Source organism: Lemur catta, chromosome 14 (genome assembly GCF_020740605.2).
Source record: "Lemur catta isolate mLemCat1 chromosome 14, mLemCat1.pri, whole genome shotgun sequence".
NCBI lineage: Eukaryota > Metazoa > Chordata > Mammalia > Primates > Lemuridae > Lemur > Lemur catta.
The window spans coordinates 11,904,516-11,922,664 of NC_059141.1; the positions used below are offsets into that span (position 1 = coordinate 11,904,516).

Consider the following 18,149-nt stretch of genomic DNA (forward strand, 5'->3'; position numbering starts at 1 on the left):
AGCAAACAAATATCTGGTTATAAAGCTGATTGGCAGGTCAGTTATCAAAGATCCAAGTAGAATGCCCACTTACTGGAGCAACAACTCATGAATGAATCTTTGAAACTGAAGACCAACACTGAAAAAGAGACTGAAAGTCTGTTACTTACATTTGTAATTAAAGAATAAAGAAAATGTATTGATTAAAGCAATTAGGCTCTTTTAAGGTTAGCAAAAGTGGAAACTACTATAATATCAGAAAAATTTCATTTTTATGTCCCTTAGACTGTATTTCTCTAGGGTATATGTCATACTAATTTGAAAATTAGTATCAAATGCATATTTTAAATTATACATGTATATATATTTAAATAATTGAAAATTACATATAGTATAGGAAGGCAGGCAGGCAGGCAGGCAGGCAGGCAGGCAGGCAGGCAGGCAGGAAGGAAGGAAGGCAGGCTCTTTTATAAGGATTCATTATTCCCAAACTTGAGCACAAAAAACAATCCCTTCAATTTTGTTAAATCCTCTTGTTCAATGTGGTACCAGAGATATCCACCAGATGGCACTCATATATTTTTCTAAATACAGTGTTGAATTAACAGGATTGCTTACACTTTGTATTTCAGTCTAGAGAGACTGAATAAATCACAGATGCAAACACATTTCAAAATTTTCTATTACCATGGAGAAATAATGCTTTTAAGGTACTCTAATGCACATTCATAGCTTGCAAGTAACTTACAATTTTCACTTCCTATTCTAGCAGCTGGTGGAAAGTAAGCATTTATAACCATTATCTGCCAATCAACAGCTTGATAATAGAAAGCTGTAAGTGACTATTGAGAGACCCATAAACTTTATCCATGATGGGATGTGGGATCTTTATTTTATTTCAGTTTATTTTATTGGTTGTTCTACATAGATAGGTTCTGAAATTAGCAAGCATTGTCACTACCATTGTTCAGCTAAGCAAACAGGCTCAGAAAGAGTAAGAATATGAGAGGATAGGGTAATTCAACAAAGAAAGATAATGAACAATAAATAAATCCAGTTTCTTTAGCTAGAGAATCAATAATTTAAACTCAAATCCTTAATAAATATGGGTTAAATGAACATGTTAATTCAAATCATATTTTAACACACATTTATTGAATACTTCCTATATGCCACGCACTGTTCTAGGCTCTAAGGGAAAAGTGATGTGCAAGATAAACACATCCCTGCTTTCATGGAACTTATGTTTTAGTGGTGATAAATAGAAAAGAAAAACAAACAAAAAATATATCAGAAATAATAAGTATGAAGAGAGTTTAACTAGGATATGTGATAGTTTGACTGGGGTTCCCCAATCTACTTTAGATTGATTGGGGAATCTGTCGCCTCAAGGCCAGGTGTGGCCCTCCAGATCCCCAAGTGTGGTCCCTCAATTGAATCTAAACTTCACAGAACAAAATTTGGATTCAGTAAAAAGACAACACTCAAGGATCCAGAAGACCACATTTGGTCAGAGGTCACAGGTTCCCCACCCCTGAGTGACATTTCACCTGATAACTCAATGACAGAAGCAGGCAGCCATACAGAGATTGGGGGAGGGGCACAGCTCATGGAATGATACTACAGCCAGAACAACTTGGGCTTATCTAGGGAGAGAAAGAAGGCCTGTGTGGCTAGAGAGGAGTGTAACATAGGGAAGAGTAAAGGGGAGAGTAACATGGCATGAGTTCCAGAGGTAGACAGGAGCCAGGATGGATGGATGGATGAAAGAATGGATAGAAGGAAGAACAGAAAGAGAAAAATAAGCATGAGTGCTAATTTCAGGTTAATCAGAAATTCTCTTATATGTTGATGTTTCTGGAAGTTTTCTATTAGTTCACATTCCTGCCTTAGCAAGGACTGAAGAATGAATATAACATTTATTATTTGATATTTTAAGAAGGTAACATCACCCAGGTTATTACCTTAAATATAAATGACCACGAGGTAGCAATGAAAAAAAATACATATTTAGAAAGTGTAATAAAGTGGGACAAATATGTTATATTCAAGAGATACCCAGAAAGTGAATTTTCAATAATACTTGATTTGAATCTGTTTTGTACTGATTTGCCTCTTTCTTCTCAAAGAGTGTGGAAAGGTATTCTTAGTTAATTAAAGATTCATATTTGCTGATTCTGATTAATCAATGTTTTCTGGTACCAAAGAATGATTTAAATAATTCTCACATTTCTTTTATCTTCTAATATTTACCGGTTGTGTAAGATTTTATTATAAGCAAATTTTCAAAAGCAATATATTTTTAAGACATGTTAGAACCGAAACCCAAGCAATTAAACTGCAAATAAAGAGGCCCACTGCTCTGTGTGACCTCACACAAATCAGATCATCAATCAAAATCTCAGTTCCTCCAGTAAAAACTGGGATATATGCTTAGTCTCCAACTGGATTCTCAATAAAGAACTATAGAGGTTTGATTTTATTGGATAAAATCATTTTTATAAATATAACCTTGGTATTTCAAAAACTTAATTGGCTCCAGATTTTAGAGTTGACATTACACTGACCCTATGACTACCCTCATGTCACCCATTCCCATTCAGGAGCTTCTTTGTCTAAAGTCCGCAAAAACTGTTTCAACAACCACACCATTTAATGTTGGCTTGAAATTGCAAATGCTTTCTCTCAGTAATCACAAAGCCATATCCAGAAATATTCATTAGTAATTGTATTTGCATCTATTAAATGTAGATTAAGAGAATCTTATTTTAACAAGATCTTATTTACCAACTAATTAAAATGAAAATTTATTACAAGTATGAAAATAATTAACTTAGAATTATTAAAGTAACGTAGTTCTTCTGGTTGTAAGAAAACAATACAATCATTTTCTCCCACTCAATGGGCCTTGTTTGAAACAGCTACTTATATATTTGTCATTGTTATTAATTTCACATTTTTACCTACTCTTTTTTTTCCCAGATATCGAAATTCTGGTGCTACTGATTTCATAAAGCTCTTTTAAAGACAAATTTGCTATGTATCAAAAGCAGTCGTTTAAATAAGCATTCATTTCTGACAGCTTCGCTCTTGATACTTTCCACAGTGGCAGCTGGGAGAGCATGTGACCATCAGTCATGTATTTCTCAGTTGTGCTTTCTTTTTCCACTCAAAGTATATGTTCTACAACAAGGGTTACCCCACAACATTTTTCCTCATGTTTAATAAATGTGACCCTCTATACAATGGCCAAGAAACAAACAAAACCCTATTCTCTTTATAGAGCAGGGGAAAGTTATTACATTATTTCCTTCACGTAGTGGTCAATGCTGTCTCGATATTATTATTTTGTCAAATGTCAGTAAAATAAAGAATAATATAAAGCTTCTTCACTGGCATGATGGTTTGGCCATTAGCAAACAAACAAACAAAAACTTAACTTGGAAATATAATGTTTAGAAAGCACCAATACAGCAGATTATACATTTCTACCTCAAACATTTTCAAAGATAACTTCATTCTTTCCATTCTCACACTAAAAAGAAAATCTGTTGTTTTAAGATAAAAGAGCCACAAAAATCCAAGACTTAATCTCTGCTTCAGGCTAATGACAAAAAATATTTTTCATTTTTAGTTCACATCCTGAAAAAATTCCCTTGGTGGAAAATGTTCTGAACTAGATTCTGAGAGGCAAACATTTTCTTCACTTAAGTTTTTCAGGATGACAAAGGAGAGAAGAGAGAAGAGGGGGTCAAAAAAGAAACATAAAAGTTCGCCTAAAATAGATCAGCTTCAAATGTTAAAACACTTTTTAGCACAATGAGCAACTTCAAATTTCAAATTTTATACTATACATAAATATTTGAATGACATAACACCTTATCCTGGTACACCAAGAATTAAAATTTTCTCATATTTATTTCTAATCATATCACTGAAATACTACTGTTTTCTGGGCTGCAAATGAATGATTTATTCATAATAGTGTGACACAGTTATGTATGATTGATTGGTATAAAATAAAAAGAGACTTTGTCCTCAGCAAAAGCTTAGAACAGGGGCTGTCCAGTGCGTGCTGTCTGTCCATCTACAGCGAGCCGGCTCAATTACTGCTTGCCCTTCTGGTACAAGACTCAATGGATTTTTCACAGCATAATTTCCACTCTACAATAAATTACCAATCCCAATTGACTCTGTTTTAAGATATTTCTAGATTCCAATTCATTACAGTACAATGACTTCACCCTTATCTTAGACTTTTCAGAATCTCATCATGATTTTTCAAGTTCCAAGAAAAAAAAAAAAAAAAGGCAGGCAGGCAAAGTACTCCTTAATTTTTTTTATTTATTTTTTTTACAGAAGAAAACACAACTATTAAAAAATAATGATAGCATAGAAATCTTTCAGATTGTACATACCTTAAAGCTTTTCCTTTTCTTTGCTTTTTCCTCCCATTTCAATAATTAGGCTAGGGGAGGAAGAAAGGAATTTCTAGTCCAGTGGTCATGCTCCACATCCTATCATTTTGTTGCTGTTTTTCCCCTAGCCGAGTAGCTCCATTAATCAGCAGGAAAAATATGCGGCAAACTATCTATACATTCTAATGTTATTCCCAATGGAGAACTGTGAATTAGAAAGTTGCTTCTGAAAGAACTTCTGTTACATTAAAGAACTGTGGTGGCATGCCACAAATCTCAGAGCAGTATTGGTGTTACTTTGGGTTAGTTTGTGTTTTGGTTATAACTAAGCATATGGCAAATTTAATGAATTTACTTAATGAATAGGTATACATTTAAAAACTTTCTTTCTGTATAGCTGGAGTCTTACTTCCAGAGTAGTTACATTCAATCTGAGACATATTTTTACCTAGATAATTTTATTGAATTTTCCTACTTGAGTTTTGTGACTAATTCTTAACAAAAATAAAAACAGACAATCCACTACTGATATTTTATATTGATGACACAGTTTAGCTTCATACACTGATTTCTATTGATTGCTATATTTCCTTTGCTTCAGAGAAGTTGACCCTTTGATTACACTGATTCTAATAGTTCCAGTTATTTTGATAAGTATCACATAGGTAGTGCTTTGCATTCCTCTACATGCAATGCTAAAATAATCATTCATTTGATTATATGAAAATGAGTTTAAATCTTAAACTATGCATTTTGAGGATTCTGAAATAATGAAAATATTGAACCCTCAGTTTTTTTTCAAATTCAGTTCATATGAATGTTGATTCTATTGCTGAATATTTAATCCACATAATCTGTATGACACGCATGTGAAAGAACAGTTGTATCAGTAATAGTTTATTTTGCATATATGCCATTGTGTGTTAGTTATACAAATAGGTGGCAGATCTCTAGTTCACATTAATATTTTAGCTACAAAACCAATAATGAACAAAAATTACCAGTAAGTGAAGAACATTTTATGTGAAAACTCAATTTGCATATTAACAATATATAGATATAATAGAGATCCACAAGACTTAGAATGCGGGTAGATAAATGAAATAAAATAAGACAGAATTGAAGTCATGACTAATCCCAACAACCATTTCCCACTCTATATTTGCATATAAAATAAATTGCAATTCCCTGGCACCATTAATTTTTTTCTTCTTAAGCAAAAATAATTTATTAATTTAAATATTTAAAAAATAAAAATAGAAATTACTTCTGAAAATGCAAATTATTTAAACAGAGGGCAATTGCTACATATCCCAAAGGAGTGTTTTAACTTTGCTAATTTTTAAAAAATAAGAGTGCTAAACAATTTATACAAAAAAGCTATGTCAAAATAAGATTTGCTCTGAAATAAGGCTTGCGCAGGCTCTGCTCTGAGACTTAGATATACCTAAGTACTCTACCTTAACATCAGTAGATATAAGGCATTTGTAAACATTTCATATTTGACAATAATTCAGCCCCAACCACAAAAAAAATAAACATGGTTTCAACATAAGCACTCAGTATTTTGAAATATATCCCCAAGTAAGTTTTGTTCCCCTCCCTGACCTACCCCAATCTAGGGCCTTGTTAAACTGTTTCGATACACTAAATTTTAGACAACAGACTTTCTATCTAGTCAGGAGTGGTAATAGCAAAAAGATAAGTAATGTTGGAAATCTGGTGGCAATACCAAGTTTGATCCAACCATAAACGTGCTGTTTTCAGTTACAGTGTTTCAGGCCACCAAAGAAAATGAATCCTGACGGCTTTAAGGAAATTACGTACCTCCCCAGTGGATAACTTATTTCATTCTAACCAACACTGGCATTAGGAAGAAAATTGGCAGGCACAAACTGCTGGAAAACGGCTGCAGGTGCCCCAGACTTTAACTCTATAGACACTTAGCATAAAGTAGAGAAAACTGGCTTTTGCAGATGAAAGGCCTCAGAGGACCTCTGTCAAGAGACATCTTATGATTAGAGGAGGATTAAAATGAAAGTAAACACCTTTGTTAGTAGGTGCTTCTGCTGGTAGAAATGGCACCAACAAAATTGGGTCAATAATCTGAGCATTTCTTCCTATATGTGTTTAATTGGACCTGTGATAAACTACAACAAAGAATGAAAAGTATAGATCAGAAAGGATAGATCCGCTTAAGTATCAGGAGTATACAAGAAGCCTGGGAACAGTATCTACTACTTCTCCATTCTCCTTACAAACAAAATCAAACCTCACAAAAATCCTTCAAGTTCTAGTGAGTGACAAGACAAAAATGTTATTTTAAAGTGCTAATAAAGTAATTCTAGATATCAACAACTTTGAATATTCTGAACCTCATGTTTTCCACAAGAATCTGTTGTAATGGGTACCATTCATGCATCTATCACAAAAGTTGGATTCTAAGATGCTTTGATCAGATCTTAGGTGGTCGAGCAATTCTCTGTTATTTGTTTTTTTGAAGATCTTTCTGTGCTAATGTCTGAAAAGAAAGCATATAATAATTATTTATAAGGAAAATTAAATTCTTAATGAAAGAATTACATAAAATTTACCTAAATTTAGCAGAACAGTAACTCTGGGCATTTCTGAATTATATTTTTGAAAGTTTTTATTAAAAATACAAATTCAAATATCACCTATTAGAACATTTTTGAGCAAAAAAATGTTTACTGAAAATAAACATGAAATAAAATGTAATGTATCAAATTAAAACTTAAAAAGTATATTTTAACATACATTAAAGCTATGTATGTCTTCTATTAAATTAGAGCGTGGAAAATACTGTGTTCATTTTATAAACAACCAAAGCAAGAGGTTAAAGCAATTTAAAGTGCTCCCACACAATTAGAAAATAAGTTTCTAATAACTGAATCCAAGGTTTTTCAGATCATAAAAATATGTAATAAGAAAGTTTTAGGATCAAATATAATAAAAGTATAATTTATGCCTATCAAAAACAAAAAGCTTTTAAGCATTATGATAGTTAAACTCCTTCAGTGCATTAATTCTCTAATAACAGTTTCAGTGAAGGAAATGTTGCAAGGTCAGATCTGATTTTTTTTAACTTAGTTTGAAATTGTACATATTCTCTTTGAATATAATTTGCTTTATGTAGCACCCAACTCTTCAGGAACTGAAAACACTTCATGGATTTGTATCCTGACCTTAGTTTTGTTTATTATGAGTTTTTGTTTTTTGCAGAGGGACAAAGCACTAGTTCATTGATATGTATACCAGTAAAACCATTCTTACCAGTAGATAAAATAATACCGAACAGAAGTTAATCAATGATGGCTTACCAATTCCAAAAATTCTATTTCTGTTTGGAGAGCTTCATAAACACTTTTCAAGTCATCTTCCTTATAAAGTTCCAACTCTTTTTTAAGTCTATTTTAAAAGTAAAAATTCACCCTATTAGTTCAATAATGCATTGTATTATAATAAATTTTTATTGCATAGAGAGTGTCAGGTTTATGGCTTCTATAATTAGAATTTTAAGTTAAAAACCAAAGAATTTGGAAAATTCAATTATCTAAAATTAAATAAGTACTATATAAAATTTTGAGAACGAAATCTTTCATAAGGAAAATAAGGTAGACTGAATAATAGACACTTAATAATTTATGGAAATTAAAAGAGCAACATGGGTTACTGGGGAAAAAAATAGTACTATTAACATGTCTAAAGACCTCTGTTTTAGTCCTGGCCATTAACAAGCTGAATAAAACATTTAGCTTCTCTGACTCTCATCTGAAAACTACTATAATTCTTATCTTCAATCATTTGTATGTAATGTGTCTTTGTACCTTTTCTTTCTATGCCTTCATTCATGATTTTATCTTTTATCTTTGTTTTTCAGAGGTTCAAATATGATGTGTATACATGTTTGTTTTTTTATTTTTTTTAATACTGCTTGGGGTTCTCTGAGCTTTTTGTATTTGTGCTTTAGAGTATTTCATTATTTTTGGCCAGGCATGGTGGCTCACACCTGTAATTCCAGCACTTTGGGAGGCCAAGGTGGGAGGATCGCTTGAGGGCAGGAGTTTGAGATCAGTCTCAGCAACATAGTGAGAACTTTTCTCTACAAAAAATTTTTTAATTTTTTTTTTACAGAATTTTACCAACCAATAAATGAAGAAGAATGACATGATTAGATAATTATCATTTTGTAGCCACCATAGTAATAAGTGATTCAGGGAAGAATCATTAGTGGACAATAAAATGATTGAGTGAAGGGTTATCGGGGAAAAAGATATGCACAAGATCTCAAAGAGTCACTTGAAGAGTCATCCCATATATCACTTATTAATTACCAATGGAAAACAGTACCTTCCTACTGGAGAAATTTGGCAGACACAATCTTAACTAAAGGGTCAAAGTTAAAATTATGAATAATGAAACAAACACCTGATACAATACTCTGAAAAAAGACATGATATCACTTATATGATATTCTTGACAAAAAATGTTTAATTTGAATCTAATCTCAAAGGAACAGACAAATCCAAACTGAGGCATATTCTATAAAACAACTAGCCTTGGCCAGGCATGGTGACTCACACCTGTAATCCTAGCACTCGAGGCAGGAGGATTGCTTGAGGCCAGGAGTTCGACACCAGCCTGAGCAAGAGCAATACCCCATCTCCACAAAAAATAGAAAAATTAGCTGGGTGTGGTCGTGTGTGTCTGTAGTTCTGTGGTGGTGTGTGTCTGCAGTGAGCTATGATGATGCCACTGCACTCTACCCTGGGCGACACAGTGTGACTCTGTTTCAGAAACAAAAACAAAAACAAAAACCAGACTTGACACCTCAAAAAAAAAAAAGTGTCAACAGTCATGAAAGACAAAAAGCTGAGGCATTGTTCTTGTTCTTGATTAAAGCAGCATAAAAGAAAACATAATCTGTAATCTTTCATTCCTAGGTTAAGAAAAAAAGAGAAGAAGGAAGGGGGAAAAGAAGACAGGAAAGAGATAGAGAAAAAGAAAGAAAATGAAAAACTTATGATAAGGAATATAAGATAATAGAGGAAATATTAATATAGATTATATTCAATAACAGTATTGTATCAATGTTAAATTTATTGTGTGTTAATTTATTTTGGTTCCAGTTGACACGTAATTATACATCTTTATGGGGTACAGTATGATGTTCAATATGAATACAGTGTATAATACTGTTCAATGAATACAGTGTATAATAATCAAATCAGAGTAGTATAACCATCACCTCATACATTTATCATTTATTTGAGTATTTTGGGGGGGGAGTTTTTTTTTTTTTTTTGAGACAGGGTCTTGTTCTGTCTCCCTGAGTAGGGAATAGTGGCATCATCATAGCTCACTGCAACCTCAAACTCCTGGGCTTGAACAATTCTCCGGCCTCAGCCTCCCAAAGTGATAGGATTATAGGCATGAGCCACCATCCCTGGCCTTCTTTGTTTTTAAATTTTTTTTCCTGAAATTCCGTAAGCACCTATGTATCATTTCTTTGTGATGATAATATTCAAAATCCTCTCTTCCAGCTGTTTTGAAATATATAATATTGTTAACCAAGAAACAAAAATGTTAACTATAATAAGAAACAATTGACAATTTCAACCACAGCAAAAGTAGGAACTCTGTTCAATGATAACAGTCTAAAGCAAATATAATAACAAAAACCCTATAAAATAGAAGATATTTTTCATGCATTAACAGACAAAATCTACAATTAGTGAAATACAAAAAATTGAAAACATCTGGAAATAAGTTTTTTAAAAAAGACAAATTACTCAAACAACTGGGAGAAAAAATAATTTGGAGGCATTTTACAGAACAGGAAATGCATGGGCCATAAACAGATGAAAAGATGCTCAACCACATAGGTCAATACAGATTTAAGACCATGAAATACCATCTTATGTCCACAAAATTGGAAAAAATTAATAAGTCTGAAAACAAAGTATTGAGGAGGATGGTGATCAATGAGAAATTTTGTAATGTGCTAATGGGAGTATAAATTGGTTTAATCATTTTGGAAAATAGTCTGTTGTTATCTTATGAAGTTCAACATTCACATACCCTACACTCAGCAATTCCAACAGGTATATATCCTAGAGAAACTCTTGCACATGTGCACCAACATGTGCACATTAGCACTGCCTGTGATAGCAAAAGCCTGGAAACAATGTAAATGCCCATTAAAAAGAAAACAAAATTGTGATATATTCACATATCTCTGCTCACCAACATAGACAAATCTTAGAAACAATGCTGAATAAAAAATAAGTCCCAGACACTACGATACCATTTACAAAATTCAAAAACAATAAAAAATAACCAATAGATTGAGTATACATATATATGATAGATTACATTAATATATAAATATATGGCATAAATTAAAATAATTATATAATGCAATAAAGAAAATTACATATAAGCCAAAAAATGAATCAAGTAAGTTATGTAAAACACATGCACAAGAAGATGAAATACAATGAAGGACATTAATGACAACTGGGGTAAGGAAGGGAGCATGGGATAAAGGAGGAGCTGTAGCTAATGTAAGCTATTGGTCATATTCTAGTTTAGTTCCAGGTGCTCATTATATTATACTTCAGAAAGTACATAGGGTTTACATATATTATTTTAAGATCAACTAGGGAAGAAAAATATAATATTGATAAGGATGGATGGGGCAAAAATACCCTATACAGTCACATGCCACTTAACAAGAGGGATACATTCTGAGAAATGCATGATTAAGCGATTTCATCATTGTGCAAACATCATAAAGTGTACTTACACAAACCTAGATGTAGCCTACTACACACCTAGGCTATATGGTACAGCATATTGCTGCCAGGCTACCAACTTGTACAGCATGTTACTATACTGAATACTATAGGCAATGATAACACAATGGTAAGTATTTGTGTATCTAAACATAGAGAAGGTACAGTAAGAGCATGGTATTATAATCTTATGGGACCACGGTCATCTATGAGGTCCACCATTGACTGAAATGTCATTATACAGTGCATGCCTGTAAATGTGAAGTTCATTATGTTCTGAACTTTTAGGAATTTAATAGTAAGTAGGAATTCTAAAGGAATGTCTAATTAAGAAAGAGAATAAGTTCTTAATTTTGAGCATTAGATGTTTATATATGCATAAAAAATCTTGTAATAAATATTTTTAAAGAGTAAGTGGAAGGTTAAGTGCAGAGTTGCAATGTACTGTGGATGCTGCTATTAAAAAGCACATAAGCCTTCATTTTAATATATTTATATTTTCCAAATAAAATAATAGAGATCTGTCTTCCCACCACTTGCTCATGTTCCTCTTCAGTTCAGATGGACTATAGATTCTGTAAGATCTTTCATTTCCATCAGAATTGGGTGGTGACCACTCTCCCTTTTATTTACCTAATAATAAGAATGAATGACTACTGAAATTAAGGAGGGCATTCAGAACAAATTATAGGAAGTATTTTTCTATTCAGCATATAATCAAGCTGTAGAATTTAGATCTGCACTTAAAGAAAAGATTGCTGTTGCTAGCTTTAAAAGGCTAGATGATAATGGTATGAATATTAATACATTTGCAGCTAGCCAAAGCAATATAATGGTAAGCAGATCTCACACTTCAGTGCACAGACTGATTGCCCACAGGAGTCAAGAAGGACTTCCCTCACCCACTTCACAATAACTAAGGGCAGTTTGCATTGGTTATTGTCACCTTTCTCTGAATTATCAAATAATGACCAGGATGAGCCAACATTGCTAGTTAGTTTAAGCAAAACTTATGTTCCATGTATTTTTATGATTTCCTGCACCATTCTAATTTATTTTTGCAGTTACCTCTCAGAGGCATAGAAAAGCCTTAACTAACAGCATACTCTTTTTAGCTATAGAACTGTACCCAGCTACTATTTAAGTTGAAAGACAAATTTCACCCAAAGTCCTAGTACCCAAACTCAAATGCTATTAAAATTTAAGTATATTTCATTGCAGTCTTTAGTTTCCATTTAATAGTGATTATACAATTTTGCTTCCTAGCTTTTTCTTTTTCTTGATGCTATATACATTTCCCCCAGTTAACTATTCATGCCAATATTTCCATTTAAGGTAAATATGGAGTAGTCTAAGTGGCTAACCACAGTTGACTTAATCATTCATTTATGGTAGAGCATTTTAGTTGTTCCCATTTGTTTTCACCATAAATGATATTACTATGAATACCTTTATGCATAAAGCTTCTTCTGTACTTATAATTGTTTTCCTTGAGATAGAGCTCATGAGTGGATTTATTGGGTCAAATGACATAAACATTTTAAAGATGCTTATAATAATTTATATATATTAAATTATATTCCAGATATGTATATGCAATGTATACTGCTACCAGCAACGTATGCATCATCTCTGTACCATACCCTTGCCAATTTTGACTATGGTCATTTAACTTGTATTATTATATCAATGACACCAATGAATTTAGAAAATGATCACTGTAATGCTGCATATGGCTTGTATAATAAACAAAATTATTTCAAAATCTAGGGGACAAATAGGTACATTTATATCAGAATGTAACTTTTAAAATAATCAATTGAGTCTACCATCAAAATTTCCCCTGTATTTACTTACAAGCTTTAATAACTATGGTATGTGCCAAGAATTCACAAAACAGAGGATCTCTATTAGCTTGAAGGCTACATAATCAATTCTGTAGAGACACTTCTGTTAGTGAATAAATAATAAAGTTTTACTAGAAAAGATGCGGAGTCAACAGAAATATTCAACAAAATACATAGTTAAGAATGATCCTAGAATTAAATGGGGATTTTCATATTTTATAAATGTTAAAAGAGAGAGATAATATGGATTTGGTCTAGATATATAATTATTTGACTAGTATTTTGTAGAAACTTTAGAACTGAGATTTTGTTACACCTGTCCACTTTAATTCTTATTGAAAACAAAAAGAGTGAAGTAAATATAGACTACTTTCTAAATGTCTCACAATTCCTATTACTCTACTAAATGATGTTCATTCTATTAATAAATAATGTTACAGAAACACTTCTGAAATCATTTAAGGATACATTTATAAAACCGTATCTAATTGTGAATATTTAGAAATTGTATCATATATCCATTAGTGGGAGAACCATTAAATAAATGTGGCATCTCCATACAATGGTATTAAGAACAATGAAGTTGACCAGTAAAAATTAATGTGGAAAATATCTATATTTTGCTAAGCAATAAAGCAAACCGCAGACCAGTAAGTGTGATCCCATGATCCCATTTCTGCTAAACACACAGACACACACTACGTGTGTGTATACATGCACAAATACAGACACAGAGAAATAGATAAACCCTGACAGGTTACACACCAAACTGAACAATGGTTCCACCTGGGGCATCAGAGCAAGCTGATGAGAAGGGAGAATTTGACATTTTACATCTTTGTAGTGCTTGAATTTTTTATTCCATCAACATAGCCTACTGTCATACTCTAAATATATATACATATGTGGTAAAATTCAAAATATATGTGTGTGTGTGTGTATCTTTTAGAGAGGTTGAAAATGTTTTAATACCACAGTGCATTTATGCCTTCTTATAAATCTAAGGACCATCAATATGCCCTCTATGACCAACTTAACTGAATGACTTTTTCACTGAAGAGGCCACAGCACTGCTTTACTACTTCACATTAATGCATTTAAAGTATCTCAGCAGCAGGTGTATATTAGCTTTTGTGCAGTTTACATTGCAAATATGCTCTTCACAAAACCAAACTATCTTTAAGTGCTCAGAATGAAAATCTCATTATGTTGACTTTGCAGATTTATTTCTGAAACAAGCTTCCTGTTGCACTATACAAGCACAAATAATGGTTATATAAGATGTATAACCATGCTAGAAAGTTTTGTGAGTAAAGAAAATACTTGAAATGTTTAAAGTTCTCTGTTATGATACTATCTGGAGGAAATAAGAAATCATGATCAAGAACTATATTTTGGTAACACTGGGGTTGAGTAATTATAGTAAAAAAATAGGTTTGGGGAGCGTAAGGGGGTCCAATATATAACACTCTTCTTTCCTGCCTGAAGTATGATCAATTAAAAAATAAGGAAGGCAGAAGGGAGGCAAAAATGTCTCATTTACTACTGATACAGCAGATACTGGAAAATATGGCTTATATCTGCAGGCAAAGGTTTTCTAGCACTGAACGCCTGAATTAGACTAACTTAACTCACACCATTAAAGGTAGTACTGGAGCCCGCAAGCTTTCTCTCATGGAGTCCTGCCACTGTAAAACTTAAGGGATAGATGAGCAGAGTGGAACAAACTGAGGCAGGCCAGGTTCCCGAGAGATGGGGAAAGCGAAGAGGCTGGGGTCCATATGGCCCAGATTACCCTTCCACATTCCCTAACTGGACTGAGTCATTCCTCCTCACTTCAGGATAAGGGGGTGAGGGGCTCAGGGAGGCCAGAATGGTTAAACTAGCAAAGCTTTTTCCACATTGAAGAAAAAATCAGTAGTGAAAATAATTCCATTCCAAAGTGGGACTATCCCAGTGGTTAGAATATACCATGTCTTTGCAGGTAACACTAAAAATAAATACATAACTTTTATCATTTTTATAGTGAAAATTCAATTATATGTAGATAAATCACTGGAACAAATACTTATTGAACACAATGAACCCTTGGTTGTACTAGATGCAGAGACTGAACGATGAACAAGAAGTAGAGGGGGTTCCCAGTCTGGTGGGATAGATTGATACACATAGCTCTCATAGAATGTGATTAATGATATATCAGTATTATAAATAAGTTCTCTATGAACATAGAAAACTGAACAGTAGAGGAAAGTTTTCACAATTTATTACATTCATTTATTCTTCTATTTATTTATTTAACACCTATTGTATGACAAGCTCTGTACCCAATTATTAGACCATAAGTATACAATGGTGAACAAAATAGACAAAATCTTTCCTCTTGAGCATACGGTGGAGAGAGACATTAACAAAATAAATACCTAAATATGTAATTAAAAATGGAATATGTGCTATAAAGGAAAAAATACAGGGTGCTTTTAAGGAAAATAACAGAGGTTACATTATTTATTTATTTATTCATTATTTTTTTCTGTAACTGGTGTGATCAATAGAGGTTATACAATTTAGATCACAGGGAAGGAGGGTGGGGGGACTTCTCTGAGGAATTATTTCAATGAGACCTAAGGATGAGGTATGTCCCACCAGGTAGGAGATAGGCAGGCAGAAGGCAAACATAATTTCAGGAGAAGTAAAGGCAGGTATAAAGGTCTTTAGGTGGAAGAAAGCTTGGAGTGTTTGCAGGAGCAGAGTGAGGAGGAGATCATGGTTCAAGATAATATCACAGAGGTGGTCAGAGGTCATACTGTGAAGAATCATTTAGGCCACATTAAGGACTTAAGGTTCTATTATGTTCATTATGAAGCCACTGCATGACTTTAGCAAGGGGAATGATATGATTCAATTCACCATGGATTGGAGGGTATAAGAGTGGGCGAGGGGGGAGCAAAAAAGAAATTGTTATTGAGATTCACATGAGAGAGGGTGGTGGCTAGAACTTGGGTAGATGCAATGGACATAGAGAAGTAGAAAGATGCAATAAATATTTTGGAGGTAAAAGCAACAAAACTTGGTGATGGATTGGGATACGGTAAGAATGGTGAGATTTGCGAATATAGCAAAAATGCCTACTACATTTCAGACTTGAATAAGAACCCAGAAAAAATGACATGTGAGCCGGGCCTTGAAGACTATGTTAGATTTTAGCTGATGGAGAAAGACACAGGCATAAAGGCCTGTTGCATATTTGGAATATCACAAATCATATTTTGATGGACTAGTAGTATAGGGTATGCAGGGAGACAGTGGCTACGCACAGATTCTGAAGGCCTTTGAACATGTGATAAGGGTTTTTGTTTTTATTTGTTTATTTAATCAGAGCATCATCACTTCAGATCTATTTTTATATTAGACTGTTGGGAATTCAGGATGGGAGCTTAAGAAGAGGGATTAGGGACAAACCACTGAACCAGGCGACATAGCCCATGGAAAGCACAAAGTAAGAAGAGAATCAAATCAGTGGTTAACCTTTGGGCAGTCTCGGCACTTAAAGAACAGGCAGAAGGAGAAATGAGAAAGAAGCTCAAAAGGTACAAAATCCTCACGGACAGTATGAAATAAAAATGAAATCATAAGTAGTTACAGCTAATAATTATAGAGCATTTGCTGTGTGTGAAGCACTGCTCTAAGGACTTTATATTTTCTTCATCCATTTTGTTTTGCTATAAAGAAATACTGGGTAATTTACAAAGGAAAGAGGTTTATTTAGCTCATGGTTCTGCAGGCTGTACAAGAAGTATGGTGCCGGCATCTGCCCGGCTTCTAGTGAGGGCTTTTGTGCAGGCTCATGCAAAGAAGGACCAGACCTGAGGGGCATCCTGGCTTTATAACAACCCACTTATGCAAGAATTAATTCATTTGCCCAATTACCAATCCAGTCTCGCAAGAGGGAGAACTCACCCACCACCACAAGAACAGCACTAAGCCATTCAAGAGGGATTCACCTTCGTGATCCAAACACCATCACTAGGCTCCACCTCCCAACACTGCCACACTGGGGAGCAAATTTCAACATGCGATTTGATGGGGACAAACAAACCACATCCAAACCACAACATATATATTAAATAATTTGTATTTTACCATAATCTTGTGAGGTAGGTACTATTATTAACCTCATTTTATAGATGTAGAGACTGAGGCAAAGACAAGTTAAATGCTTGTCCATGCCCACTAAAATAATAAGATGCAGAGCTAGGATTCAGAAGCGTTTATAATTTTAATCACTATGCTTATTGCCTCTCAAGATTCTGATCTTAATTATTTCTGTCCTTCCTAGACTGTATGAAAAAACTAGCTCAGTCATAGTTACACAAACCTTCAGGTGGCTTCTGATGAATTAATCCAACCTCTGGCTTAAGTGTTAATCATAGAAATATTTTAAAAATTAGCTGCTTTACTGTGTGGTAGTTAATAATCCCACACTCTTCGAAACAGAATCTTTTAAGTAAACAAACATATTTATAAATAAGTAAGAATTACTTAAAGCAGAGACCATTAGACCACTGTGAACCACTGGTTCTCTACATTAATGGATAACATCAAGAAAGAGTCCAACAAATAATTTGAACTCTGCAAACTAATTTTTAAAAACATAAACCATAATCATTATAAAATAATTTCAATAATACAGATAAAATAAAACATGTTGAAATTGTCCAATTACTAAAAGTAGAAAAAATAATCACATAGAAATGAACCAATATTAAAGTTTTCTTTTATAATTGCTTTCTTAATGGTTAAAGTTTAATAAAAGTAGAAGTAAATGATAACAACTTTAAAATGAAACTGGTCTTCAACTGGAGGCTATTTTGTCACACCCTACCTCAGCCCCAGGTGATATTTGGCAATGTCTGGAGACATTTTTGTTGTCACAGCTAGGAAGTGGGTGGGGGTACTCCTGGCATCTAGTGAGTAGAAACCAGGGATGCTACTAAACATCTTACAATGCAGAGGACAACCCCCCACCACAAAGAATAATCTGGCCTAAAATGTCAACAATGCCAAGTTTGAGAAATTCTGCTATA

The 18,149-nt window shown here is 33.4% G+C and overlaps 1 protein-coding gene across 1 annotated transcript in view; it reads right to left on the reverse strand.

Moving 5' to 3' along the window:
• Nucleotides 1–6,882: 6,882 nt before the first annotated feature.
• CCDC172 (coiled-coil domain containing 172) overlaps nt 6,883–18,149 on the reverse strand; it is a 45,500-nt gene continuing 34,233 nt past the window's right edge. Inside the window, exons 7-8 of the mRNA XM_045568279.1 lie at nt 7,739–7,826; nt 6,883–6,918 (exon numbers count right to left, since the gene is read on the reverse strand). Coding sequence (XP_045424235.1) covers nt 6,883–6,918; nt 7,739–7,826 — 124 coding nt within the window. The remainder of the gene's footprint in view (nt 6,919–7,738; nt 7,827–18,149) is intronic.